The following is a 27,398-nucleotide window of genomic DNA, read 5'->3' as shown; positions in this document are numbered from 1 at the left end:
CAAGTGAGGGAACTTGCTACAATCACCATTAAGCAATTTCAAAGCTACCTCACATTTGTTCATAACATGCATCTGAATTTTGCTAGGCAGTGTAGCAAAACCAAAACATTTGGAAGATGCTTAAAAAAGGCTTTATCAAGAGAACTACAGTGCAGACTCAGTAACACACCTCAGCTGTTCAAAGCATCTTTGATATCATGCACAGATATTTGTATCCATTTTATGGAAAATTTAAGGATATTACAACCTTTTTGAAATGTTTTGAGAATAAACTGCAACACAACGTTTACACTTTAGAACTAATCAGTCATTTAAAACAATACATCTTACAAATACTCCTAAGAATGGCTAGAAAAACCAGCAAACAAGTTAAAAGACAGAGGCATAAAATCTCCATAAAAATGTTTTTATTCCTTATCCGTGGAGACTGGTTGTAAAAAGAGGATCTATTGTAAGCTTTTAAACAAAAGAAACCAGTAACCCTCCTAATTATCAGAGACACCAGGGTATCCTGTTCCAGGGAGAAGAGGGCTATCAAGCCCATCTCCTTGCCCTCTTGCAGCACAGGGAAGTTAGTTTTCAGCAAGAGGCTAAACAAATTATATTAAGAAATGCTACTCCAAAGCAGCTGTCCAAGGGCCAGTGTTTTCCCCTGTTCCACATCAGTCTTCACCCTCATCTTTCATCTTCTTTTTTTTCTTCTTCTTTTTCTCTGTATTCTGCAAACAAACAAATGTTGCCATGAAGAAAGCATAAGGAAGAGCAAAGCAACACGTGTATCTAGGCAACAGGGCTGGCAGCCCAAGCATCGCCCCAGCTGCCGTGCTCAGCAGAGCACACCCAAGCCATGTCCTCGCTCAGCTGCTGAGTGCACTGGCTGCTCACAGGGCAGGGAGGCTGTGCCACGCTGCCATAGCTCAGCACTGGCCTCAGGCCCTGCAGCTCACATGCACAGAGGGCAGGACATTCAACCCTGTCTAAAGGACAGGTCAACTGAGAAAAAAGTTGGGGCTGGTCCCATCGGCTCTCCTGTTGCTTAGAAGAGATCAAATCAGCAAGTACAACCTCTGCCCCGTGAAAGTCCCAAAATGGAGACAAATGCCTGTGGACTGGCACCAAAGGACACTCTTCCCACTAGAAAAGATGCTAAGAGGGGAACACTAGAGCTGGGGGTGGGCAGAGGACAAGAGGGGAATGGAGGCATTGCAGTCACAAACTTCCCAAATCTTCCTTTGTAAAGCAAATTTTGGACATTAAATCAATGGATATCACAAAGTAAAGTTATTTGTGCAAAACTATTTGCATGCTATGGATTATACATATAAGAACTTTCTCCCCACCCCTCACTATGCTTTGGAGAGAACACATTCCCAAAAAGAATGAGGCAGCTGTGCAATTCTGCCTCACCTCAATTATGGGGCTGGTCTGGAGTTCCTCACTCAGTACCTCCTCTTCTTCAGCTTGCTTTTCCTTATCCTTTTTCTTTTTCTTCTTTTTAACAGGTTCACCATCTTCTACAGCTGTCCCTTCTGTACCAGAGAAAGGACAAAAATGAAAGGCAGGTTGTCAGTTATTAAGAGTGCAAAAGGAAAAGCTGTGAGACTTCAGATGATGCAGTGACTCCTATTTACCCTCTGCATTGCCCTCACTTGCAGAACTATTCCCTGCTATAATCAAAATATACAACTACTTAAGACATGAGTGACAGTGTTCAGACAGCACTATTCACCTCTCCTGGCAAATTCACATCACACTATTCCTATATGCTGCACCCAGGGTTTAAAACAATACTGCATGTTTTCATTTGTTTGCCAAATTACCTTCAAGTACTCCACCAGAGAAGAGACTGTCCACAGTTTGGGAAATATTTTTACCAGCCACACATTAGCAGCTAAAGGACTCTAAATTCCCCCTTAGAAATACATTTAGCCAGCAGTAGCTTGTTCACAACTGATTTCTCCATCTTGATGTCGGAAATTTTTTAAGAAGCAGACTAGTTTACTGTTTAGATTGGCAAACACAAAGATCTCAATGCAACTTCAAGCATTTAATGCAGAAACACTTTCCTATCCTGGATGACAGGAATTATTTATAATATTATTTATATAGGCTGAGAGGAACGTCAGCCCAGGGAAAGATCTACTAATGACCTTACACTTACTTTTTAGAACTATTCATCAACATCTGCCCTATCTAATCACAGTGGTAATGGAACTATGATTTACCACTCACTTCCTAGAATACATCCCACAGTCTTAGGAATCTTGAGGTAAAGAAACCAAGAAATCATTACCAAGCTGACAGCCTATGCAGCAGCCAGGCTGTTACTGGAGCATACCCAAGTCAAATTTATTTGCACAGCTGAGTCAGTGCTGAATACCAAGTTTCACACAGTACTCATGACTAAGTTCATGATGTAGTACAACCACTGTCCTTCAGCAGCTAAAAAATTGATGCTGAAACCAGTGGTGTTTGTGGCATGTATAGCTGCTACTGGAGGTATGACTCAAGATATTTTCTCACCATATGTCCCCCAGGAAAGAATCAATTTCATTTTCAAGAACACTCACTCACCACTTACAAAAAAGAACAAGTTCAATTACAAAAAAAAAAAAAAAGACCCAAACCACATAACATCCTAACATCTTGATTATACTTTTCCATAAGTTTAGTTCCTCAAGCCAGAAGAAGGATTATGAGTCAAAAATACATTTCAAACTCTGCCTCTAACATTAGCTTCAGATAAAAAATGTTGGCTTCAGGGTAAAAAATTTCTAGACATGTCTACTGAAGAATACAGCCAACTAACACATGCAGTTTTCTGACATTAAAAACATATCAGAAGCAAAAGAGCAAAAGATTCTAGATAAAATACCTGGCAAATATAACTTTGAGTGGATTCTGCAGTACATAAGAGCATAAGGCATTCAAAACAGGTATAAAAATAAGTGTCCTCACCTCCCTATGTATGACACGGGGAAATAAAAAGTAGCAGAAAAATAAGCATAAGCTATAATAAAGCCACACTGTATAACAGGAGCATACACATTGTATTTTGCTATGCTAGATGTTTTTACTTGGCTGGATTGGTAAAATATGCATTTCCAAGCAAAATGTTGGGTGGTAATCTTGAAAAACTAATTTCTTATTATTACCCTACATGCCATCAAGTTTGACAGACCAGGCAGTGGAACCTGTCAGAATTTACAGTGCAGATGATGCACCAGACACTCACAGGCATTGCCACTTCTCACAGCAAGCAGCAGAGCCTACCCTGAAGATTTCAGCTGCTGCCTTCTAGCAAAGCCCATCATAAGACTTTGCATGTCTGTATAGCTCCATAAAGGCTCCAGGGGTGCTGGCCTTCTCCCTCTAGGTGCAATACTTCTAGGGCAATCAAGGCCAGTGGGGGTTTCTTTGTGGTACACAGCAGCTGACAAGGAAAGCAATAGCTGTGACTCAGGCACAGAGGCACAGAAAGCAGCACCCTGAAGAGCAGTTTGACTGATGGCCCTGTGAGTGCTGGACATCACCAGCTGTGCTCCACTCACCCATTTTCCACCATTTTTGTCAAAGCTTTCACACACAAGCCTGGTGTCCTGTACCCTCCCTATTCCAGACAATGCTCCAATGAAGTCACACTGCCTGTCAGTGAAGACACCCTGTCAAGCTGATGCTATTGTACCTTGCAGGGTTCACTCCATTAATACCATTAATTTAAGATATTTCTCTTTTCAGGAGATACCTTCCTGAGTCACTAACTGCTACCAGATTCTGATGCTAAATGCAAGCTGAAGGCTTCCCTGGGGGCACTGGCTGGCCCTGCTGGTGGTATGCATTCTGTTTGGCCACATCTAACTTCAAAGACCAGAGCCACAGAAACACCTGCCCTATTTCCCTTAATCTACATGAAAACAGGCTTTAGCAGACAGCTCCTGAAGTGGATTACAACTTGTTTCAGGCACTAATCCTTTCACCTGGTTTCTTGACAGGAATAAAAGGTGAATGTGGCTTGAGGACACACCTCAACCTCCAAGCCCCTGCCAGCTCCCACTCGAAGCACTGCCATTCATGCACCCCAAACAGGGAGAGAGGAAACACCACACATCTCATCTTGCAGTAACATTTACAATTCAGGCTGGCAAAATGCAAAACATTGTCTCCCTTTACAACAGACATTTAAAACAATGGTTTGACCAAAACTTTTCAGTGACAGCTTCCCAGCTCCTTCCTGTCCTTTACCTTCCTCTTGAAATACAAACAAAATAAAAATTTCTGGCTGAAGAAAGCCTTTTTTTTTCCTGGGACTACTTTTCCACCACCCCCATTTTTTATGCAGCTGCACAAACAGCATGGGGAAGGAGGGGGCAGAGACTTCTTTCACAACACACTGTCTGGATGTGTTATCTCTGACCAGGCAAAAGCTGAACAGAGCACTGCAGCAAAAAACAACAGAGCCAAGAACAGCAGACATTAAAGGCTCACATGCATATTCAAGTGGACACGCAACATAAATCTTAATGCTAGGACGTCCTCTGCACTCTTCTGTGTATTATGCAACTTGCTGAACTCCTCAACCTTCTAGGACCACCAAGTCACCACGAGCACACTATGCAATCATAGAAATCATGCTGGAAAACAGCAAGGCTATAGTCTGTCTAGCAGGTGTCAGGGAAATCCATGTACCCGTGCTAGATGCTCAAATATAATTTGCAAACACAAAGCAATGCTATTTTCAAGGGTACAAGAGGACAAGTTGAAGGGATAAATTCTGCATAGAGGTGACATAAGATAAATAAACTCTCTGGACACATTTATTCTATAATCTGAAGCAACTGGCATAGTTAGCATTAATGCCCAGGTAGTTAAATAAAATGGTCTAGTTGATACAAAGAAGTAGGAAAAAGTAGGAGCTATTTATTAACCATACATTTGAAGAATGACCCATCTTTTAATGATGAAAAGCAACACACCTGAAGCCTGTACTTCAGGTTTGGAGAAATTGGAAAAACAATTAGCCAAATAGCAGAGATTTCAGTAGTCCACAAGTATTCTGAACACTACCCCCAACTTAAGGACAGCTGCTAAGCTCCATCCAATCCCCATATCTGGAAATAAAGTAAATGAAGCAAACACAAGCAGGTTTGTGTTTAAAAGCTCAAACCATTGAACAATGTAACTATGCACAGAAATACCCTCCTCAAACTACAAAAGAGCAGGTTGGAAGTCCATGTAAGATTTCACCTGCAACAAGCTCCTATTGGTGAGATGTCAACACTTGCTTTGCTAATGCAGGGGAAGCCCAAGGGAACAATTCTGGCTTTAGCAAGGGAAGTTATTTCAAAAGCAGTAGCTCTGAGAGCACTCACATTCTCCAAAAGCAAATGGGCAAAGTTCAAGCCTCCAAAGTATTCATGTCCTTTTCTCATTATGTTAAGTATAAGGAAACAAGCTGGGGCACAGATCTCAGCTTTACAGCACACAAAGGATTCTCCTTCCCACCAGTGTAACTTTACTTCTCAGCTATGTCTAGATTCCTCCAAGTTGCTCCCTCCATGTACACAGACATCAAAAACCAAGCAGTGTCTGGAATGATCACATCTCCCATCACCTGAGCATGAAGAGGTGTTGAACCAGCATATCTGCGCTCTGATCCCCCAGAACAGAAGAGCAGAGAAGGCAGAAAGAGAAGGCTCTTACAGCTCTCACCTGCTGCAGGCACAGGTAGTTGGTAAAACATGGTGAATAGTTCATGCCTAGATCTAGCTCTGGATCTTAGGGAAGTGACTTTAATCTTCTTTTTCCCCATTTTTCCCCCTCCTAAGTTAAATACTGGTGAGAACAGAATGTTTCTTAAAATGAACTATAATGTTAAATTAGATTATTTTGCAGTCACAGTTCAAAATATTTCTTCACAGTGTAACTTATCAGAGAAGGAAAGAACAACTGTGTCCATAGTTCAATTTTAGCTCCCCAGAGAATAACAACTGTTCATGCATTACATAAATTCAGATGGAAATTTGCAAGTGTCATTTTCACATCAAATTCTGACCTTTTTTGTATGTTGAAACATGCCAGAAAACACTTTCAGACAGAATAAAATAGTATTCTTGAAAGAAAATAGGGCAAGTTCTGGTTTTACAGAGAGCTTTTCTGTCTTCAATATACTAAATACAAACCTGCTGAGCAAGAAATTCTGCAAGAATATGAGCAGAGTTTTGTTTTTAAATGTTCTGATACATTTACAATTGCTTGTAGTAGTCTTGACTGGAGTTTGGTGTTCTCTAAGGGACCATTACCTTTTTTAAACACACTGTCATTCCCAAGGAGAATACCCAGCTACTGTGGCTGGCTGTAAATGCTAAGCCCAACTGCACGACATGCAGTGACATGGCAGCAGCACAGGTACAGCAACCAACCTTTCATCTCTGCTTTGAACTTCTTTGCTTTCACTGCAACCTCTGCCTCTTGTTCATCCACCTCCTGAATTTTGCGCTTCTTGGAAACAACAGGAAGTGTAGAGTCACCAGAGGGGTCATAAACTTTTACTTCACTGTAATGAAGAAAAAAGTCAGTTTATGTATTAAGAATAGCAAACCTTCAGGTAAGACCCTGCAGTTGAACATAAACTTTCCAACACAACCTACCAAGAATATTTGAAAATCAATCTTGCTCAGCTAACAAAACATCTACAGGTAGTGAGGTCCTCCCTCCAACACAGTGCCTTTATCAGTAATCCTGACTAAGGAAGAGATACCCCACAAAGTACAGCTGCCTGATCTGAAAATAAAATATCAGTTAACTAAGAGTTTAATCCTGGTTTATACCCGTTCAAGGCTCTACAGAGCACTTGCATCACCCATTACATTGATTGCTCTGATGTTGAAAGCCTATCCAGCACAGCCATATGGTCACAAGCACACAGCTCCCCATCATTTGGTGTATTATTGTATTGTATTTGGTATATTACCCTGAAATTGTACCCTAAGGGTAATAACACACACACACAGAGCATTAGAAGTAGCTTTACTGCTGCTTTTTCTACACTGCCTCTCCATTACACTGAGAGGGCAAACTCACAAGGAAGGGAATGTTACAGCTCATTGCTGTACCACCTATATCACTGAATTTATGGGACATTCAAATATCTAATCTGTGTCTGAAACTGCCTCTTCTCAGTTATTCCATGCTCATTTGTTCAGACCCAAACTCCTCTACAGGCTCTAGAGAACCAGCCACTCTGAAATCCAGTGCTTTTTAACTGGAACTTGTAAGGGGCAACAGAATCATCAAATAGCAATGAAGCATTCTTTTCTTACTCAAAGCAGAGTTCCTACTGAAGAATAAAGGAGTTTGAAGACACAAAGTCTAAAATATTTCCTCCCCAGCCACATAACAAACCTCTGAACTTTTCTAAAATAGAAATCTGAAGTAGCGACCTTGCACAGGTTATAAAAGCAACTGAGGCTGAGTGACTGGCTGGGAAGCATGTGGCAGTGCCAGCAGACAGTACCATCAACTCATCCTCTAAATGTGGGAGATTATTCTTATGGGTATTAACACTGCATATTCATTTAAAGAAATTGATTATGCAGCCTTTTGCAAAAGGTGGACTCTGCTTCAGTTAAACCCCAGTGAGACCTCACTGGCTTCCTTGTCACTGTCATAATACAGATAATTAAATCCAAAACAAAACACCAAAACCACAAAACCATAAATAAGACAAATATAGCATCTCTTGCATCTTTGTAGGAAAGCATATAGAAACATTTCACTTGCACCTCATCTCTAAAAACTAACTTCCATTTAACTTCTAATACATTACTTTGATTTAGCTATTTCATACAAAATCCATAGTTCCATACAAGACCAAGATAATTGCCCATCTCCTTAGAACACTATTTTAGCCCTTCTAAAGTTTCCATGCAGTACTGCTGTTTTTGTACTACAAGGACAATTTGACAAGTACTGAGTTATTTTCCTTTTAGGCAGCCAGACTATGCCAGACAGCCAGGAACTATCTTCAGATTCTCCCTAAGCCTAGACATGTTTGCAAAGCATGTCTAACAGCAGAAACATGTCCTGGCAGGAGTTCATGATTCCTCATTTCAAGAGGTCAAACCCCAACATCCATGCTGTCTCTTTAACAACCTCCTCCCTCAGCTCCTGCCTCCTGACATGCCCTGATGCTTCATTTACTGACTGACACTGTCTGCAAAAGCTGCTCCAGAAATCACAGCCATCATTACACTTGGAAAAGCCTGGCATATGGAAATAGAAGTTACAGCTAGACTCCAGAAAGATGTTTGGGGGCTGCAGATGGGTGCAACAGTGCTAATTTTTCCTCACAGGATGAGCACTGAGCCCTGGTTTTGCTGAGCTCTCACCCTCTCTACAGCAAAGGCTCAGCAAAATAAGCAGGCCAAGCTAAGCAAGAAGCCTGCAACCAAATTAAGCAATAAACCCAGATGTCACAGCACAGACTAATAATACCTTGTTTAAATCCTCAGATGTTCAGCTGCCCCAGATGCAATTTACAGTGTCACTTTGGGCACCAGAAACTGCTTTAACAGTATCCACAGTACCTAAAGACCTTATCTATTGCTTAAGATGTGTTACTTATTACATAGAAGATTTAAACAAGGAATTAAAGCTTTGCTCAGAACAAGGGGTGCCTCTTTTTTTCCTTTTTTAAAGAATAAGATGGCTAAGTAGGTCTCTAAGACAGCTTCCATGTAAAAGCAATTAATTCAAGCTCTGATTTTATCCAATTTATTTAATTTGGAATTGTAATAAATAAAGCTGCTATATATTAACAACCTGCTTTTTGGGGTGTTGCTGGTAGCACCTAAAGTACTTGCTATCTGATGATGCCAATAATTTACTATTAGAAAATCTGGAGAAAAGGAAATTCTTATTAGCAACAGAACTTATTATCAATGTTTAAAAAGCATAGGAAATGTTTTCTGGAACTTAGGTCAACACAGTCCACGACCAAAAAGCTTTTCAGAAATAAAAACATGGAGAGTTATTTTTACTTAGCCAAGCTGAAAGGAAAAACTATTCACCTCTTGTTTTGATACTTGTCTGTCTTGGCCAAGGCTTTTCCAGTGCCACTTATTCTTCTTATCTACAAGAAAAATTTAGATAGGAAAAACAAATTACTCATAGGAAAAAGAATTCACAACACAAGTTATTCAGCTCTTGAATTAAAAAATTGAAAGACAGATCTATATCATGGGTCAAGCTCTCATGTACCTGCACCAGTGTTACACCTGAGTGTAGAGCAGTGACAAGGAATGTAACAGAGATGAGGAAGGCTGATGTGAGAATGGCCTTCCTAATGCTGCTCTTCAAGAGCCTGACTCAAGTAAGGGGCATCTACTACTGTACCAAATATATGACAGTCACATGACATAACATCCAAATTCACAAAAGCAGCTCAGATTTGTGTACTTTTTTCCTCTGGCAAGAATAATTACATGTCAGGGCAGGTATCACCCTATAGCTGGCATAAAGCCAACTTTAAATCCACAACACAGGCCCCAAACTAAATTAAAATGTGTACTTGTCAGGTGACTGGTTTGTCTTTTGGTGTTAACCTGTCTCCCTGTCTTTGTTCTGATGGGAATTTCATTTCCCAGGAAGAGAGTGGGCAGGTTTCTCCAGATTTTTCTTTTTTGTTCTAGTGGTGCCAGTACTGGAGCACTGCCATCAGATCTACCTTGGAAGGCTGAACCTAGTTGTCATTCACAAGATCACATGCAGCAGGCATGCCACCTAAAAGAGGAAAGGGTCCCTATGTTCTCCCAGCACGCTGTGCTGATGGCAACATGCAACAGCAGGTTGTGGAGAGCCAGGATATGCATCAGGTGGTAGGAGGGCAATGCAGCAATTTGCAAAATATGATCTTGCTTTAGCCACAGAGAAAGCTCCCTAAGACTACGCACCACCAGATTCTAGGGTGGGAAAAAATATTGGCATAAATACTCCTTCTAAGGTAAAGAGAAAGAAGCTATCCTTGCAATTCATAAAGATGTAGGGAATGGAAAAGTATGATCTTATTGATCTTGGTCACTACCAAGATTTTTCAATATAATGCAAATAAAGATAACCTTGTAAACAAGAAGAGCTGACACACAAATGCCTGCAGCCAACTTACACAACTGGCCACTCCAGCCAAAGCTGGGAGAAACTGCAGGGTAAGAGTGATGTGCTACTGAGTGAGAGGAGTCAAAAAGCAGTGTCTGAAAATCATACCCTGAACAAGAATGACAACTTCATGCAGTTCTCTGCAAGACTTACCCCTCTCTCTTCCAAAAGCCTCAGTCTTGTCTCTACTTTTAGTCTGTTCTCAGCTCCCATTTCAGCACTGGTGTTCTCACCAAGGGCATCATAACGAATAGTCAAGGCAGTCTTTGCTGCCAGCATTCGAGAAATCTGGAAAAGCCAAAAATAATATTAAATGCTAAGACTTAACATAAGGCAGTGATTCACTCTGATCTGGAAACCATACCCACATATAAAAGAACAAAGTAACCATTTACTAGCAGTGTTTAGTCCAAAATATAATTAGCGTCTTATTCTTTCAACACTGAAATACTGTTAATGTAACACCTTATTTCCTTCATAAATAGAGAGAAACCTCTGAGACAGCAAGTCAGTTGTACATTTCCTACTCTACCCCAACCTTTAGATCAAGTTAGTCTGAGGTGTAATTTCAAGTCTAAAGCATTTAACACCTTAGTTTACTATCACATAGAAAAAAGTAGTACCACACCCTTTGAGAAAGCCAGTGTTACATCCTAACTCAGCAGGAATATACTTGTTATTGCTCAGATAGGTCAAATGGACAATACTATTCCCTTTTTTTGAACAGGAGTGAATGATATTCAAAGATTTGTATGACAGTGGTATTTTCCATGTCATCACAAAGCAGTACAGTAAAGCAAGCCATGAAAAGAGCATTCATTCTGAGTTCACTGTGTTGAACTCACAAGTTCAAGCCATCTTGAAGCTCTATAACCACAGCCTAGACAAAGCCAAGCTAGAAAACAACTATGCAATTCACCTTTCCTTTATTTTTGGTATTGCTTTGTCCCACCAGGGAGGCATGATAGATAAGGCCAAACTTAGGTGTGTCCCTTTTAGTCTTCAGTGCTCTGAAGAGTGCCTTCTCAGCACCCAGTAACTGAACTGTTGAAGCTGGATGTTTCGCCAGATTCAGGAGGGAACCTAGAAAGAGGTGAGACAGCACGAGTGATTTGTCAGAGCAGCAGCTAGGCTAGATTCCTGCTTTTGGACAGTATAAGAAGCTCAGAGCCATCTTATTTTCATGAGGGACGTTTCCCATTTGGCCTACTCCTGACAGACAGATAGCAAGAACACTTCATCACAGAACTGCAGCACAGACAACTGAAATAATGCTGCTTCCTTGAACCAGTTTGATTACAAATACCCAGTTTCACTTTTTTGAGGAGGTTCAAATGTCAGTCACAGGTGTTGGCAACACTACAGCCTCTGAGGAGCAAGAGCAGGCAAGGAGAAACACCCCTCTTAGGTTAGGGTGAGAAGCGTCTCCCTCCCATAGGTTTTTGCAGGCACATGCTAATGTCTTGAATTCTACTGGTTTTAGAGATGCCCCACCCCATTCACCTTGTATGTACCCTTTCTGGAATGTTCTTCTTTTCCTTGATCCCCATTGGCTATGTTTTGCTGCATTACCCCACCCCTGTTATCCTATTGGTTCCCCTGGTTGGCTGCCCCTCCTCTGCACCACTTTTCCCCATCCCTATTGGACTTGACCCTCAGACCCACCTCTTTCATCCCACATTTAATCCTATGCCCTCAACTCAGGTTTGTCTTTGTCCCTGGACTGCTCTTTGACAGTCAGTAAGGTTTGCCTCAGATTTCCACACAAAGACCTGTCCTTCAACCAGTTTTCTTTTCAGCAAGCATGCTCTGGGCTCCGAAAGCGCAGGTCTCTCGAAGGAACCCACTCAAGCACACTGCTTCTGTTTTTTACTGTGGAAGTGACTGAACTATCAGCAGGAGGCTCAGTAAGTGTCTCAGAAGAGGTAGTGACTTAAGTTGCCCTCATATTCCAAAAAGAATTCAGGCCAACTAAGAACTTTATCATCACAGACTACTACCAAGCTCATGCTGGTATTCTCGAGATTCCTGAAGTGCTGCCTTCGCCCCACTTACCATGATACGTTCACCAGGCTTTACTTTTAATGCTTTTAGCTGACCAGCTTCTGAGAAAACCTCTGATGAGGTCAACTAAGATTTATTGACATTGAAAACTGTAACCCACCTGCATGAGCAATGAGCCTTGCTCCCACCAGTTCTCCCACCATGATAGTGAGATTGGGAGCGATGGCCATCATTCTGTTCTTCAGGTAGTCATAGAGCTGTGTCCGATACTCAGAGATTTCAATCACCTGGAACAGATATCAGCCAATCAAAAAATAGTAAGAGGTAAATACACTGACACAAGGAAGTGCTGAGTGTAGGAGACTAACAAACTGCAAAATGCAAACAGCCAAGAGCCAGTTACAAGAAGCTTTATATAAGGCATATTCCCAGAGCAGAGCTACATTCACAAAGTATATTGCATCTGTTCCGCTTATTCCCTTATGGAACTTATTTTCTCAGCAAAATTCCTGATAAAGGAGCTGACAGGATGCCAAAGACAGTGAAGCAGAACAAAAATACTTAGCAAGGACATTTTCTTTAGGACAAAACCCTGGAATATTCAGCTTTTATATAAATCTTTGCCACCATTCTCTTGAAATGGGATGCATGGTCTTTTCTCGTTCCATACAAATATACACAATCAGAAGGCACAAAAAGCAGCCTGGTCTAGACCAAGAACAGGAACTCCTAACCCTGCCACTCCCTGGTAAAGTCACAAAGGGATCCAACTGGCACAATTGAAGTCAGAGGGTGTTTGTTTATACACAGCCCAGATGAGAGCAGGGTAGAACTCCTAATTCTTTTGGGGCTTCAGTGGTCCATTTTTAACCTAGGATTTATCACCTAGCTTCCACAGTGGCAGATTAAAAAGAGGCTATACAATGCTATTACCTCAAATACTTAGAAGTACAATGATATCAAAATTCCTGTCAAAAGTAGGACTGCCACTTTCAGAAAGCCTTGTGCAGAAATCAACAGCCTGAGATGGCTCAGATGAGGTAGTGACTGTGCACCCTCATGTCTGAACATCAGGAGAGCAACAATACAGGAATCATCACTGCCATCACAAGTATTAGCATTACCCTGGGAAAAGCTTTCCTTGGCAGAAGTGGCTCTGAAACAGCTGAAATAGAGTCCTACTCCTATCCATCCAAGTGTACATACCTGATCACAGAGATGGATTATGTTGTTTATGTCTTCTTCTGATACTTCTGTCCCCATGGAAATCTCAGCGGCAGCCTTCACATCCTCCTCAATCTCCTCTGGTAGGATGTCAGAAACATCAGAGGAAGCAAAATTGCTTCTGTCTCCTGTGGGAGACAGATGAAAGCATGTTTGTGCTGGGGGGCAGATCAACTAGTAAAAAAAGCACAGAAACAGATGAAGATAAAAGGCCAAAATAAAAACAGTGAACCAAGTCTGCCATCACAGTATACCAAATCCCTAAAATATAGGTCAGTATTCTGACTTTGATTATACCAGCTAGGAATGGTTGGAAATATTAAATTTGCAACTAGAAAAAAGAAACAGAAAGCCCATACTGCATACTTCACCTTTTCAGTAGCTGGCTGCTGCAAAATTTTCAATGACAATGTTACCAGAAAAGAATTCCAGGAAGCAGTCACTTACCACTTAACAAATCTATTTAATTGTTTCTGCAACTGGGGGAAAAAAGCTCCCTTAAAACCACAAGTCTCTCTCTGGACTGCAAACTTCATTATTATAAAAATACCAACCAAGAAAAAAGAAAAGAAAAAAGAAAAAAAAAAATCAATACAAAGCACATGAGCCCAAGAGGTGAGGCAAATGTCCAAAATATAGTAGTCATTATTTCTGCTCTTATGAGTAGTTCTAGTAGTTGTAATCTTCAAGAACATCCAGACAGGCAACACTTCTCTTTACATCAGACTTCTGGGAGCTAATTTCCAAACTAGTCTGCTGACTAATTGTGATTCTAAGATGTGCTGGTGGTCCACAAAGGACTGGTTGGTGATGTGGCATTAGCTTTCACTTAAGTTTCCAAATGGCAAATTGCACCAATATCCAGATGCAAACACGCCCTCCTTTCCTGGCCCATGTGGCCTGCTGCTGAAGGCAGCATGCTCGGGGTGATGAGCAGTGAGTGGGTCTCACACCAGCACCACTCAGCCATGCTCACTGCCACGGCCCAGGCTCGGCTGCCTCAGTACTCACCCACTTTCCGCACACATTTGCAGTACATGAGGTTATCTGTGATGATTTTGCCCAGCTCAGGGAAGTGCCAGCCGTACCATTCCCGACAGCGCATGATGTAGTTATTCAGCTCTTTGTCCAGGTCATCAAGAAGTGCTAAATGAAAAAAGGATGGAGTTCTTTTTATAAAATGGTAACCTAAAAATGTGGTACTCTCAAATAAACCAATTTAAACAGTGTAAAGGGACATTACCTGGAGTATTTAACTTTATAAATACTGGAATAAATCAAACTGCAGTACACTAAAAGTGTTTACTTTTCAGAGAACTGCATAATACTGTGATAATGAAATGTTACAATTCCCATGAGTGTGGCCTCAAAGTTTCATCACTGAGACCATCCTGGACAAACTCCCTAACAGCTGCAAAGCACAATCCCCTAGAAGGAGCACAGCAGTTATCCTTCCTCTTAGTCAGTCAAAATGCTACACACAAAGTTGATGTAAATATCCACCCAAGTAACTTTGAGGAAAAAATGTTTCAATGGTAACAAACTTATCTTGCATTCGATTACTTGATTTAAAAAGCAAGCCTTTTAGTTGCTGTTAAATTATATATATATCAAATACAAAGCCAGCGGCTCACCATTTACTAGATGTGACAAATAACCAGATTTATAGTTTATTAGAGTACAGCACCTACAGCATATACTGCTGGAGAGCCCTGGGGTTAAAATATTTCCTGCTAATGCAATACCAACATTCCCATCTGTTGCCTCAGTGGTAGTGACGAAGGAACTGAATTACATCATTAATTTCAGTTAAAGTATGCTTCATCATTGGCAACAGTCTGGGAATTAATATTCCAAACAGGATTCCTCACCACTGCTTCACAGCAAGTGTCCAGATTATGATGTGTGCATCTTCACAGAGAAATGAGGAATGGGCTTTCCTAGCTCCCTTAACTATTTCAGTCTTTTCCATTTAGAATGCAAGGAGACAAAATGCAGCATTACACACTGCAGTGTGTTTTACATGCCTAACACAGGCATTTATTTCTACATTGCCCTCTGTGCAAGACACCATCTAAATGATAGGTCAGAAAATGCTATCCTGTGGGGCCCATTCTCCCAGCACCACTCAGAAGAGAGGCACATTAGGAAGGAAAGACCTCAGAGGACTGAACTAACACTGCCTGTAGTTCAGCTAACTTCTATGCTAACAAAAAGTGCACACCAGTTTATTTGTATAACCCTGAAAATGTTCCTACTTGTGGAAAACCCTATTGAGAAAATGTACTTCCTGCCTAGCTGAACATCAGTGCCCAATTTACTAAGATATCCTAGGAGAAAATTTTCTATTAGTCAATGTAAAGGAGTCAGCTATCCTAAGCCAAATCCATTAATAATTTAAACTTTAAATATACTTACAAATTGCCTGGATAATCATGGTATCTACTTTGTCTGGGCTGAATTTCAGCTTGTATCGGGAAAGGCTGAGGAGACACAAATACAGTTTCATCAGTATCCTGACATCCTGCTGCAAAGTATGTCCCATCTGTTCCTTTTTAACAAGAATACAATTGTCCACAGGTTCATTGAAACCAAGCTCTGTTTTGTGCCACTGACTGCTCTCAGCTGTGGCCAGAAGCCACAGTGACACAAGCTTCACAACAGCCCTGACGTGTCCCTCTCATTCCCTTTCACCCTGGTCACAGGGTAAGTTAAAGTTATTTGTACCACCTGCAGCAGACTGAACAGGAGTGCTGTGGCAGGAAATTGACTGGCTGCATGGCTCCCCACAAAATGTATTTGTCAACAGCACTTCCAGTTGGGCAGCAGCTGGAGGCAATCCACAAAACTGCACCTCCCTAACACCAAATACCAGCAATGGTGATGTGAAGCAACAGAAGTAACTTCTTGGAACAGATTCTCACAGTCTGAGAAAGCCTATTACCATCTGGCTTTAATGTTATCCTAACAATTTCTCTGTATGCTACAGTAAAAGATACTTGGTATCAATGAGGATTTGCACCTTAAAAGTCCTTTTTCAGCATTAATGCCCATTTTCTAAGCAAACACTTTTAAGGAATTAGCTACAGCAAAGCATTTCTCTAACTTGCCAATGGCTTCTGACAGGACAAGCTCATATCAGAATGAGTGTAAAAGTTATGGATGCTTGATCCCATGTTGATCCAACAACTTCGTATTTAACTACTACTCCACTAAATCTAAAAAACCAGCAAGAACAAGGTGGAAGAACAACCCTGTCTTTAATACTTGTATTAGCTATAATATGGGTATTTGTTTTGGCACAAATCATCTAATCATAGTCTCCACATTGTCTCTTAGTGGCAATGGAGCTTTAAATTACTCCCTTGACTGCTCCAGACACATTCCAGACAAAATCCTGAAGTGTATCACATGAAAAGGAAAGCTACCAGCTTCCACTTGGGTGAAGATAAAGTCTTTTCCTAAAGGGTGGGTGCAAACTGGAAAGCCCTTTCTTTGTAAATCAAGATTTCAGACACAAAAGTATCTTAACTTACAGAGTATGAGACTATGTCACAAATTCAGAGATACTTCAAGCAGCACAACACAGGGCCACAGAAGGGAGGCAGACAGGATGAAACAGAGCTGTTGCAGGAACTCACCTGTGTGCCAGACCCAAGCACATAGCTGCCATCTCTCGAGAAGGGAGGCCTGTTATGAGCCCTTCAATCTGTGAGCGAATTCCTCTCATCAGCTCTGTAACCATTGGGCTGTGTATACAACTCAAATTCAGCTTCTCCTGTAGTATGGAAATCAATGGTCCAAAGTCAGCCACAATACAACATTTCTCTGAAGCCCTTATTCCAGCAGCCTTACATCATTATAACTGGTTTTCCAACTGCAACCCTGTGATCACACAAGCTTCATCCATTTTTGATGCTCAAGGTTGTAACACCCCCAGTTCCCCATACAGTTAATATTCCACTTTGAACAGCAGATTTATAATTAATGCTCTATCTGCTATGTAGAACATTCAACTTAAGATTCAAGAGTTTGAAGTTTACTAGAAACAGTTTAGCTACAAAAAGAAAATTTGGAGGTAGAGGGTTGGGGGCTTTGTCTTTTTTAGAGAACAAGACTGAATAATTAGTTGCTATTACTCACTTTAACATTAAACCCCTATTTTGCAGTCTACACAGTCTCCTAAGCCTGAGGAGGTTGCCAGAACAAAGTTCAGGGGAACAGGGGACATGAGATGGGAAACTGGTATTTGACACCTAGGAGACACTGGAAAAGGCAGCCCACCTCCAGTGAACCTCCTCCTTCCTCTGGCAGGGAAGCACCAAGGGGTGTGCAAGCTGCCTGCACACCGAGGAAGGCACAACAATGCCCCCTCCCAACAAGACAACGAATTGCCACCCTACTATTGCTGCATCTGTTAGTGAAGAATGTGTGTCTGCCTGGCTTGGATTTTTTGGTTGGTTCGTCCCTCCACTCTTTTTCTGGATTGGATCATTAGGAAAATTAATTTTTTTTACTTGTTGGGTTTCTAACCAATATTTAAGAGAGAAATCAAGCAAACCTGAAGAGCTCAGTGCATTCTTACCATATCACTCATCTGTGACCTCAAGACAACTTCCCTGTACACACACTAGGATTAACTATCCTCTACACTGCAAACACAGCACTGGCAGCATAATCCATTGCCAGTAGCTGCAAAATGTCTGGAATCTGACCATAGCATGTCAGCAGCATGAGACAAAAGGAAAAACAGCAATATCAGTTATCACCTTTATGACACCTCCAAGTTTGGCATCTGCCACAGCCAACTGCTCATGGGCATCTTTTGCCACTATCTTCTTGAGAATCTTCTTCAAGTTCTTGCTGAGCTTGCCTTCTACAAGAGCTGTGGATGCTGTGTAAAACAAAAAGACCAAAGATGCTGTTTCTTTCCCCTCCTAAAACCTGTAAAAATATTACTCTTCACTTCATGTATTTATTTTAAATGTCCACAGTAGCTCTAAGTCTGAGCTGCAATACTGTTTCACCATGCAATAACTAAAAATCAAAATAGAAGAAAATTTTATACTTTCTCCTCTGAGGGCCTAAATCAAAAACACTTCTCCCAGTTGCCTCTTCTTTCTCCATATGTTTTCAGTTCTATTTTTACCAATTTTGTTTAAAGATCTCTACAAACAGCATGCCATATGCTTTAGATACGTGTTTAACATTTCCAACGGCAAGGTTATATGGGAATGTTTTGTGTATCATTTAATTAACCAACCATTTGCCATGTCCCCTAGGCAGCAACCATGATATCCTAAATTGAGTAATGGCTTATTTGCATTCTCTGGTGATGGTAATGTAGTATCTGAAGCCCCAGGAATGGTGCCAAACTGGACATCAGACAGACTCTTTTAATACAGCATGCAGACAGGAGAATCTTTAAAGGATGCTCTTCATTCTCAAATATTAATAGATCTGTAAAAAAAAGCTTTACAATCCCACACAATGTATTTTAAGCAGGCACTTATACAACTCTCTTTGAGGGTCAGCTCTGTGCTCTACTGAACTTTTTTGATTGATGCATCTTCATCACAGCAGCAACCAGTGATTTTTGGTTGCCAGAATCTAATGACAAACAAGAGTAAAATCAAAGTGCTGTGCTGAGTTTCCTCTCAACCCTTCTGCAATGGAGGTAATTTTCCACCCTGCAAGATGGCCAATAGCATCTAGCCTTCTTTAAACAGTCACATACAGAGTCTTCCTTTCAAAATAAATGAGCCATAAGTAGTCTGAACCTCTCCATTTCAGAGATAAGTCAACTTGGAACAAAGTAGTAGAAGTTTTTGGATGCTTTTGTTGTTTTTTTGGGTTTTTTTAATCAGCCTAATTATACATGAACTGAATCAAAACCTATGCAAAAGCAACATAATCCAAACAACATGCCATGGAGAGAAAAGTACAACAGCTTCAATCTCAGTTCTTTCACTTGCATCTCATGTTTGATGCAAGTCTCCATTCTTGCTTGCTTCCTTTATAAGCTATCCCTACTGTATGAGAATATGAAGAGCTGCTCTTTAATTACAAATGTGACCCAGAATGCTCACCTGCTGAAGTCATACAGCACATTCAGCAGTAATTGTCACACCATTTCTGAATTATTGCCTAGAATTTTTACCATATCTGCTCAAACCAGACCACACATCAAGCATTTAAGTGCAGAATTAGTAAAAATTTACTGAATATAAGGCTTTCCATTTTTCTTAAAATCCTTTAAGATTTAAGGAGAACACTGCCTTTTTCAGGCTGAAAACCACAGGCATAACATGTGTCCATAAAACCCAGGTAGCTGTAATACTGAATGTTCTCTAATACCTGTCTGTTGTCTCAGTGGTAGTGACGAATTGTTGACTCAAATCAGTGATACTCAGCTTCAACAGGAATCCATCATTGACAACAGACAGGCTACACATATCACTCACAACTTACATGGTGCTCATTTGTAAGCTGCTTAAAAACATGCACTGAAGGAAAAACCTAGACTTTATTGCATCTTTACTGCATATATGACCTCACAACCATCAAAACCAGCTCACTTTAAAAAACCTGTGATTTCAAAGCTAAGAAAAGAGCATGGACACAGGGAAGCAATGAGTGAACTAGTGCATGACAGAGATTTGATTTTTTTTGCAATAATAGGGTTAATTCACTTACCAGCAAGTGCTTCTGTTGTGTCTTGAAATTTTTCAAAGTGTTTCAACTTTACTCTACAAAAATAAAATAGAAGTGTGTAAACAATTGTACATAAACCACATGTTAGAACCACTTTCTCTTTTTTCTGCCTCTGCTACTACAGTTCCTCTCTTTTCCCACAGGCTTCAAGAGAGCAGAGATCAATATGCAGACCCTCAAAAAGGACTGAGAGCACTAAACTGGCTAATTGAGTATGCTATGACTTTTCAGTTGGGTCCCACAAGGAAAAAAAAAAAGTATTTTGATTTGGTATTTCTTGGAACAACATCATCAGAAAATTTAACCCCCCCTTTTTGCTTTGTAGTTCATATTTAAAGACAGACATCATGCATTTAAATTTCAACACTGCACCCTGATTGACTGATGATAGCATCTTCCTACTCATCTTCAAAAGGAAATGTTGTGCCTCTGTGGAATGCAGAGCCTGCACAGCTCAGATTTAACATGCTTTTCAACCAAATGCATCTTCAAAGACTTTAAATTTGAACTGATTCATTGCCCATGAATCCTCAAGTCCTCCCCTGTAATTAGATGTTAGAATACAAGTTCTGAGCTGAGCTTAAGACAAACAACAAAAATTTCTTTCAGCCCTAAATGCTGACCAGAGCCAAGAATCATCTGAACAGTATTTAACCACACTGTGTCAGATCCTCAGGCACAGCTTCCCTCTACCTTTCACACAGGCTGTGGTGTTGATAATATAGTTACAGTTAAGAATTTATCTCAATCCAGTAAATTCCTTGTCAGGGACAGGCATTTAACTAATCCAGCCCTGATTAACCAGTACTCTTTGCGAGTCTGTATCTGCAAAGGAAGCAAGGTCACAGATAAAGCTGAATACTTGAGTTAAGCATTTGCAGATCCCAACAAAAGCTTCAGGCTTACACTGATGCCTTTTCAGAAAGGCAAAAGAGGAATTATTTTTATCAGAGTAGAGATCCCATTAAGAGCCACATCCTGTACAACAAGTAGCCAAGATGATGTCTCCAGGACAAGATTAACCACACTACAACCCAGCAGATGTGGCCTCTGCTCTTAGTACTGTTATAGAGCAAGATACAAATGAAAGGCATAGCTCATTCAGATGCATCCATTATAATCAAAGCTGGCTAGAAATCTTCCAATAAAAACACCAGACAGACTTGGAAGGAATCCACCATTGTCCCCAGCTTTAGGCAACTTACTAGAAAGGCCAAGTTTGATCAGTGGATGCTGCAATCCCCGTGCAACTCTGCAGTGCTGCAAATTCTCACTGGTGGCATGGGCAACAACACTTTCAGCTCTCAATTCACAGTGATTTACACAGTTCCATCTGGATTAAGCTTTAGTTTTCCCAAAAGAATTTCCTGTGAGCACAAAACCCTGTCATTTCACTGACACTTCCTGCACTACAAACCTGGATGTTCTTGTCAAAGCACCCACATCACCTTAAAATAAAGTGCAATTTTTTGCTTTGGTGACACTTGGTAATGACTTTTGCTGCTTAATTACACTGTAAGGTATGTCTTTCACTTTGATATTCCATTGTGAGTGTCTCAGAGTATCTAAATTCATATTATCATTGCTCACAGCTTTTACCCAAAAATCAATAATTCATTCTGAACCTCAGCTGTATGTAACTACAGGCAGCTTTCCTGCAGTCTTTCCACAAGCCACACTGCTATCCCCACATAAAGCTGCTTACATTTTGTTTGCTTTTTCGGGAGTTTCAAATTCTTTCCACAGACTGTCAACTTCTTGAAGCTTTTTCTCATTCAGAACCTGTAGGGAAAAAACCACAACACACAACATATTTAGTTTACTTTTGAACAATCTTCAACCCAGGAGACCTGAAAAATTTACAGTGCATCCAAACACTTCACAGTACTTTTAACACTGATTGAGTGAAACTCACTTCAGTGATCTCAGTTTTCACTATTCTCACTCAGAACCTTTACCCTACTAAGAGACAATAGTGTAACGTTTTTATTTTCACCTGAATTACAGATGTTTCAATAATGGCTGTGTCCTCCTGGACCTGGCACATTAAAGCAAAACCCTCTTCTTCATCAAAATTGGGCTTGCTCCATCTCCTCTACAAGACTCACTCATAACCACAGTGACACAAACTCACATTTGCCACTGCTTTGGAAAAATAAAACACCTGGGAAACCTAACAGAAAGCAGCGATCCCCCAAGTTATTTTCATTAATCAGAGCTAACACAAACAAGAAAGAAAACATCCCTGTGAAGAGGAGTTGTGACCACAGCTTGGTCATCACCTGAGCCAAGAATTGCCTAAGAGGCAGCAATGGCTTAATCCCATCTCTGTACACAGGGAACCCCCTCAGCTTTTAAACAGCACAAGATTAACACTTACACTCTTAGAACCTATACACATTTCACAAAATGCAGAGTGCACAGCAAATTCCCAGAAAATTGCTCAGGGTAATAGTCAAGATCTTTACATCTCTCTCAATAATCTAGTGGTTTTGTCCCCACAATGCAAATGTCATGCAATTGCAATTTAACTTAGTGCACAAACCATTCCTGGTAATAGGATTTTTGCTCCCTGGCAGATTTTTAAACCCCAATTGAAGGAGACTGTCTTTTTTTAAACTCAATTAGTACCTGAGCAAATAAACATACTAATTAACTTCCCACATGACCGTGAGGCACAGAAAAACCTTGGGGTAACTCTTCCTTTCTTCAGCCAGACAATTCTTTCCCCCAGTTCGTCTTCCCTACACCAAGGTCTACAGAATTGTCAGCCTCTATAAATAGATATGGACACTGAGAAAACTAAAGACATATAAACTGCTAAAATCAAGACTGTTAGCTCATAAAAATTACAGGCCTATGGATAATTTGTCCTTCAAGACAGTAAGATTCATCAGAAAGTCCTCCAAGATCTAGAACATGGCTGTACCCCATCTGCCCTTACTGTCTGGGGGAACAACACCTGCAAGGGAATATGTGAGAGCTACACAGCTTCCTGAAGACACTTCTTCTTCTAGACCAAGGCCTAAAGACAGAACACAGTTATGCTAGCAACAAACATTTCTGGTCACTGCTGGAAAGGGAACAGGGTGACCATACCTGTCCCCAAGATTCAGAAATACAAAATCTGTCCAACCCTCAAGTAACTAAAAAACAAAGAACACCAACCCCCCAGCAGTGTCAGACTTCAGGAGCTGCATTAGAAAGGAAATAAAAAGTAGCTAAACTCTGCAGAGAACATTTCAATACAAAATGAAAACACGAGTGTAAGGGTGACACAAGGCTGCAGGTAAACAGCTGCTCTGTCCAGGGAAGGAGTGCTGGCTGATTGAGAGCTTTTCCCTGTAGGTGGGCACTGTGGCTGAGGCTTTGGCATTTCCAGCCTTGGCAGCTGCCACCAAAATCAGCAAGGAAAACCACAGCTTGTCTCAAAATACATACTTTAATAAAATACTACTGTGGGAAATAGAAAAGGCATAATAGGCATAATACTCTCAGAAAGCTACGTAAAAGCAAATCTCAGGATGAAGAAATGCAAGAATGCTGGAGATACAAGAGCAAGAAACAATAGGATTATGAGCTGTGTAGAGATAGGTCTCAGGAAAACATGTTAAGCAAGATTGTAGAAATATGTAAGCTCAATAATGAAGCTTTACGTATTGTTTTAAGCTATTACAAGCAAGCATTGCTCAAAGCAAGATGTATGTGCAGCTTTATTAATTGGCCTAAGCAAACACTTGTCAGCTCTTAATATTATGCTGGTGGCTAGAAAGTTGCTAAAAGACTTTGTAACAAAGAGAACTTCCTCTGCCGTTGTTAGGGGCTTAAGCTGTTTACATTTCCCATGTTTAACTCTGTAAAATAAGACTGATGATTGTGATGGAATAAAGACCTCAAGACAGCTGCTCCAGCAGTCCTGTCCTTTGTTTGTGTACATACATATATATGTAAATATAAGAGAAAAAATATCCCAAGAACCAACATACTACTTCTGTTTATTTCCAGCAGTGACCTTTCACTTCTCCAGCAGTCACACTGCATACCTGACTGCCAGCCCCAGCTGCTGAGACCTGCAGCAAGCACTGCAGCACCTCTGCAGAAACCTCCTGCAGTCCTATCTGTATAACCCTCCTCCTACCTTTGCTTTACGCCTATTCTACTTTCAGAAACTTAAACATTAACATTTATATTAAAATACTGCCGGAACTGCACGGCTTCACCCCAATGAGGGGGAAAAGTTTCCGGGCAGAGGAAGGAAATATAGTGCTCCACAGAGCAGCAGGATTCAGTTCTGCTGCAGGCAAAGGAAACCAGAGCCTTCCTCTCTTTGCACCTGCACTCACGTTTGCACAAGCTAAACCCTAAGACTAAGCTGGAAAGGGAAAAGAACAGGGACATTATGACCAAACTACGACCAATCTGGTAAAACCGTACAGAAATCAACACTGGAGCAAGATAAAAGCCAGAGAGGAGCACGACACTGGAGCAGCTCTAGTTTAGGCTTGTTCAAAGCCTGAGGAAGCTGCAGTCCTGAACCACGCGGTCAGGCGGCTGGCAAAGCCCTGGGAAGGTGTAAAGTATCTGCTCCACCGGGAGAGCGAGGTCGGGACACGGGAATCCTGCCGGGACCCTCACGCTCCCCGCGGATCCCGCCTGAGGGCGGCCCCGGGTGCCCCGCAGGCCGGGAAGGCGCTGCCCGTCTCCCCGGCGCCCCCTCCCGCACCCGCGGGGCGCTGCCGAGCGCCGCCACGAGGGCACAGCGGCGGACAGAGGCTCGACACTCCCAAACACGGGTGCCCCCACCCGCCGTGAGAGCAAACCTCCTATAAACCCGGCAGAGGGGAGGCACCGACAGCCGCAGCTGATGCTTGGCCGGCACCGAGGAGCTCCCTTTGCGCGCCGAGCACCTTCAGCCTCCTCCGGCAGCCCCTTCCCCGAGGCATGGCTCACAATGGCCCGGATGAGGGGGCCCTCACTCCCCCGCACTCTCACCCCCGCCAGTGTTTCCCCCTAATTCCACCGCAGGCCCGACGCGCTCCCCTTCGCCCTCCCTTCTGCCTCGCCGCGACCCGCCGGCCGAGAGGCGGCGCGTCCCCGGGCCCCAGCGGCGCGGCTCACCTTGAAGATGGCGTAGCCGGCGGCGGTCTCGAACAGCACCAGCATGGCTGCGGCGGGCGGGGGGCGCCGCGTGCGCCGCCACACCGGAGCGGACCGGAGCTCGCTGGAGCACGCGCGCGCCGCGCAGCGGAACCGGAAAAAGAAGCGGCGGCGGAAGTGAGAGCGCCCGGGGAGCGGAAGCGGTGGGGCCGCCTTCCGCCCGCCAGCCACGTGGCGGGGCCGCGCCCGCGCCGCTCCCCGCCCGCCGCGGGTTCGAGTCTCCTGCGTGCCCCTGTGGCGCCTCACCCGAGCCGCCCTCCCTTCCCCGGCAGGGTCAGCCACCGTAGGCAGGAAGCGGGTGTGTTCCCCGGGATGCGGAGGGCCGTGCTGCAGACTTTGTTTCCCGAGCGATCCCGAAGCTGTGTGGGTGGCCCCCTGGGATTCAGCCGGGGCTCCCGACCCTCCGCACTCGGCGGGGCGCGCTCTCCGCCCGCTCCGCTCCCCTCCCGCGGGCTGACCTGCAGTTCATCGCACAGAAAACAGCTCCTTTACGTGGAGAACTATTGTCAGAGTGCGATTGTGTGTGTTTAAAAGCCTGGCTTTAGCCACAGACAAGCACCAAGTTCTGCTGACTTAAAGAGGCATTTTGAAGGCGGCTGCGCTCTCCCCGCGGCACGGGCGGTTCTGTCCGGGGTGCTGGGGCGGTCACTGTGCCCCCTCCTGCTCTGTCCTTGGCACAGCCGGTGCCTGCCTGACCTACTTCAGCAGCCGAGCAGCTCCGTGCCGGTGGGAGGCAGCCGGGAAGCGCCGGTCCTTGCCCTTAGAAACCTCCGCTTATTTCGCAGGCAGGGCGGCCGGTACTGAAAACAGGCAGAGATTTTCCTGCCCGCAGGAAGAGAGGCTCCGAGAAACGGAGTTTTGATTTATATCAGGCATTCATTGCTGCATTTTATGCAACCGTCTGTATGAGTCAGCACGCCTTTGTTTCCTCCGTGTAAGGAGTATTCTGGAAAGCCAATAGGCAGAGAAATGTGTAAACCTAGGTAATTCTGAAGATTTTTTTTTCCCAAAGACTTTGGTGCTTTTTAAAAACCCTACAACCAGTAATATCGCCAAAGAAATTAGGTTCAAGGAGGTAGAGAATTTCTAGGTTCCACCTAGTTTTAAAGCAGTGGTTCTGGCCCTGCTGTCAGAGACAGTACTATTATTATGTAAGAGCTACTGGTACTTAGCTGGCTGCCCCAGAGCACTGCATTCATCCTGTTTGCTAGCACTAACCCCTCTCAAGCAAGCAAATTGGCATTATAAGATTACAGATTGTTCTTAGGTTAAAGTCTACTTTTTTAAGAAATCTCTTTCTGATGGACTGAAGAAGCTTTGCACAGAGTGTATGTGTGGGCCAACAGCTTTGGAAAAACCTCTTGCAGCTATTGACTCCTAAATTATACAGCAGCTTTGGAGAAATTAGTCAACAGAGGTGAACTTTATTATCTTCAGGTGACTGAGATAAAGTGCAGATAGGGAAATAAGAGACACTATAAAACACCTGAGAACTCACTGAGGTTATTCGGGCAAGTACCATTGACAGTTCATACAAATAGAAGGTTGACTTTGGGGTTTGTAGGAAGCAGCTTGTAGAAGTATATTTAGTATTTTTAAAACAGTTGTTTTCTTTTTATGTGCATTCTATGTTGAATTTGAGCCATCACAAAAGAAAAGTGTGAGCTTTACGCTGTACATTCACAGTTTTCAGCAAAGATTAACTTTGAGGATCTCTACAAATCTGGCTTGAAGAGCAAATGCGAGTCAAGAAAGGTGGAGCTACTGCTAGTGTGATGCTGATGAGCACATTCTAACCTTGTATCTTTATGGCTGTGTACATGGATAGGTAACTGTTTTCTGACTCACCTGAGTGTTAGCTTTTCTTATGTGATTACATAAAAAATTGGGTTTATGCCAGAGTCTGAGACTTTGGCCTTAGTACTGTAAGGCTCTGTTTTTAAAAAACCCTGTAAAATTTATGAAAAGCAGTAATGTTCAGGATAGAATATTTGTCATTTTCCATTCTGTTAGTATTGTGTGTTGCTGTGGAGCCCTTGCATGGCTTATTTTGGTGCTTTGTGTGTGTTATTAAGCTCATAATGAGCTCGTACTGTGAGCTTGGCATAGCATGAATGTATTTGGCTTTTCTGACTGCTTGGCCTTGC

General features: G+C 42.3%; 1 protein-coding gene across 1 annotated transcript; it reads right to left on the bottom strand.

Annotated features, from left to right (window-relative positions):
- Positions 1 to 392: 392 nt before the first annotated feature.
- Positions 393 to 25,467, bottom strand: NOP58 (NOP58 ribonucleoprotein). The gene is made up of 15 exons (XM_079310626.1): positions 25,213 to 25,467; positions 21,800 to 21,876; positions 20,077 to 20,129; positions 18,150 to 18,274; positions 17,022 to 17,158; positions 15,799 to 15,863; positions 14,392 to 14,526; positions 13,363 to 13,508; positions 12,317 to 12,443; positions 11,072 to 11,235; positions 10,306 to 10,440; positions 9,069 to 9,130; positions 6,420 to 6,553; positions 1,408 to 1,529; positions 393 to 719 (listed from the first exon to the last, which is right to left on the bottom strand). Exons 1-15 carry the CDS (start codon positions 25,255 to 25,257, stop codon positions 663 to 665), a joined length of 1,584 nt encoding a protein of 527 aa, XP_079166752.1. The 5' UTR covers positions 25,258 to 25,467; the 3' UTR covers positions 393 to 662.
- Between the last annotated feature and the right edge of the window lie 1,931 nt (positions 25,468 to 27,398).

The sequence above is a fragment of the Erithacus rubecula genome, assembly GCF_903797595.1.
Source record: "Erithacus rubecula genome assembly, chromosome: 8".
Classification (NCBI taxonomy): domain Eukaryota; kingdom Metazoa; phylum Chordata; class Aves; order Passeriformes; family Muscicapidae; genus Erithacus; species Erithacus rubecula.
Note: the sequence above shows the minus strand (reverse complement) of the source record. Positions and strands in the feature narration are given on the sequence as shown.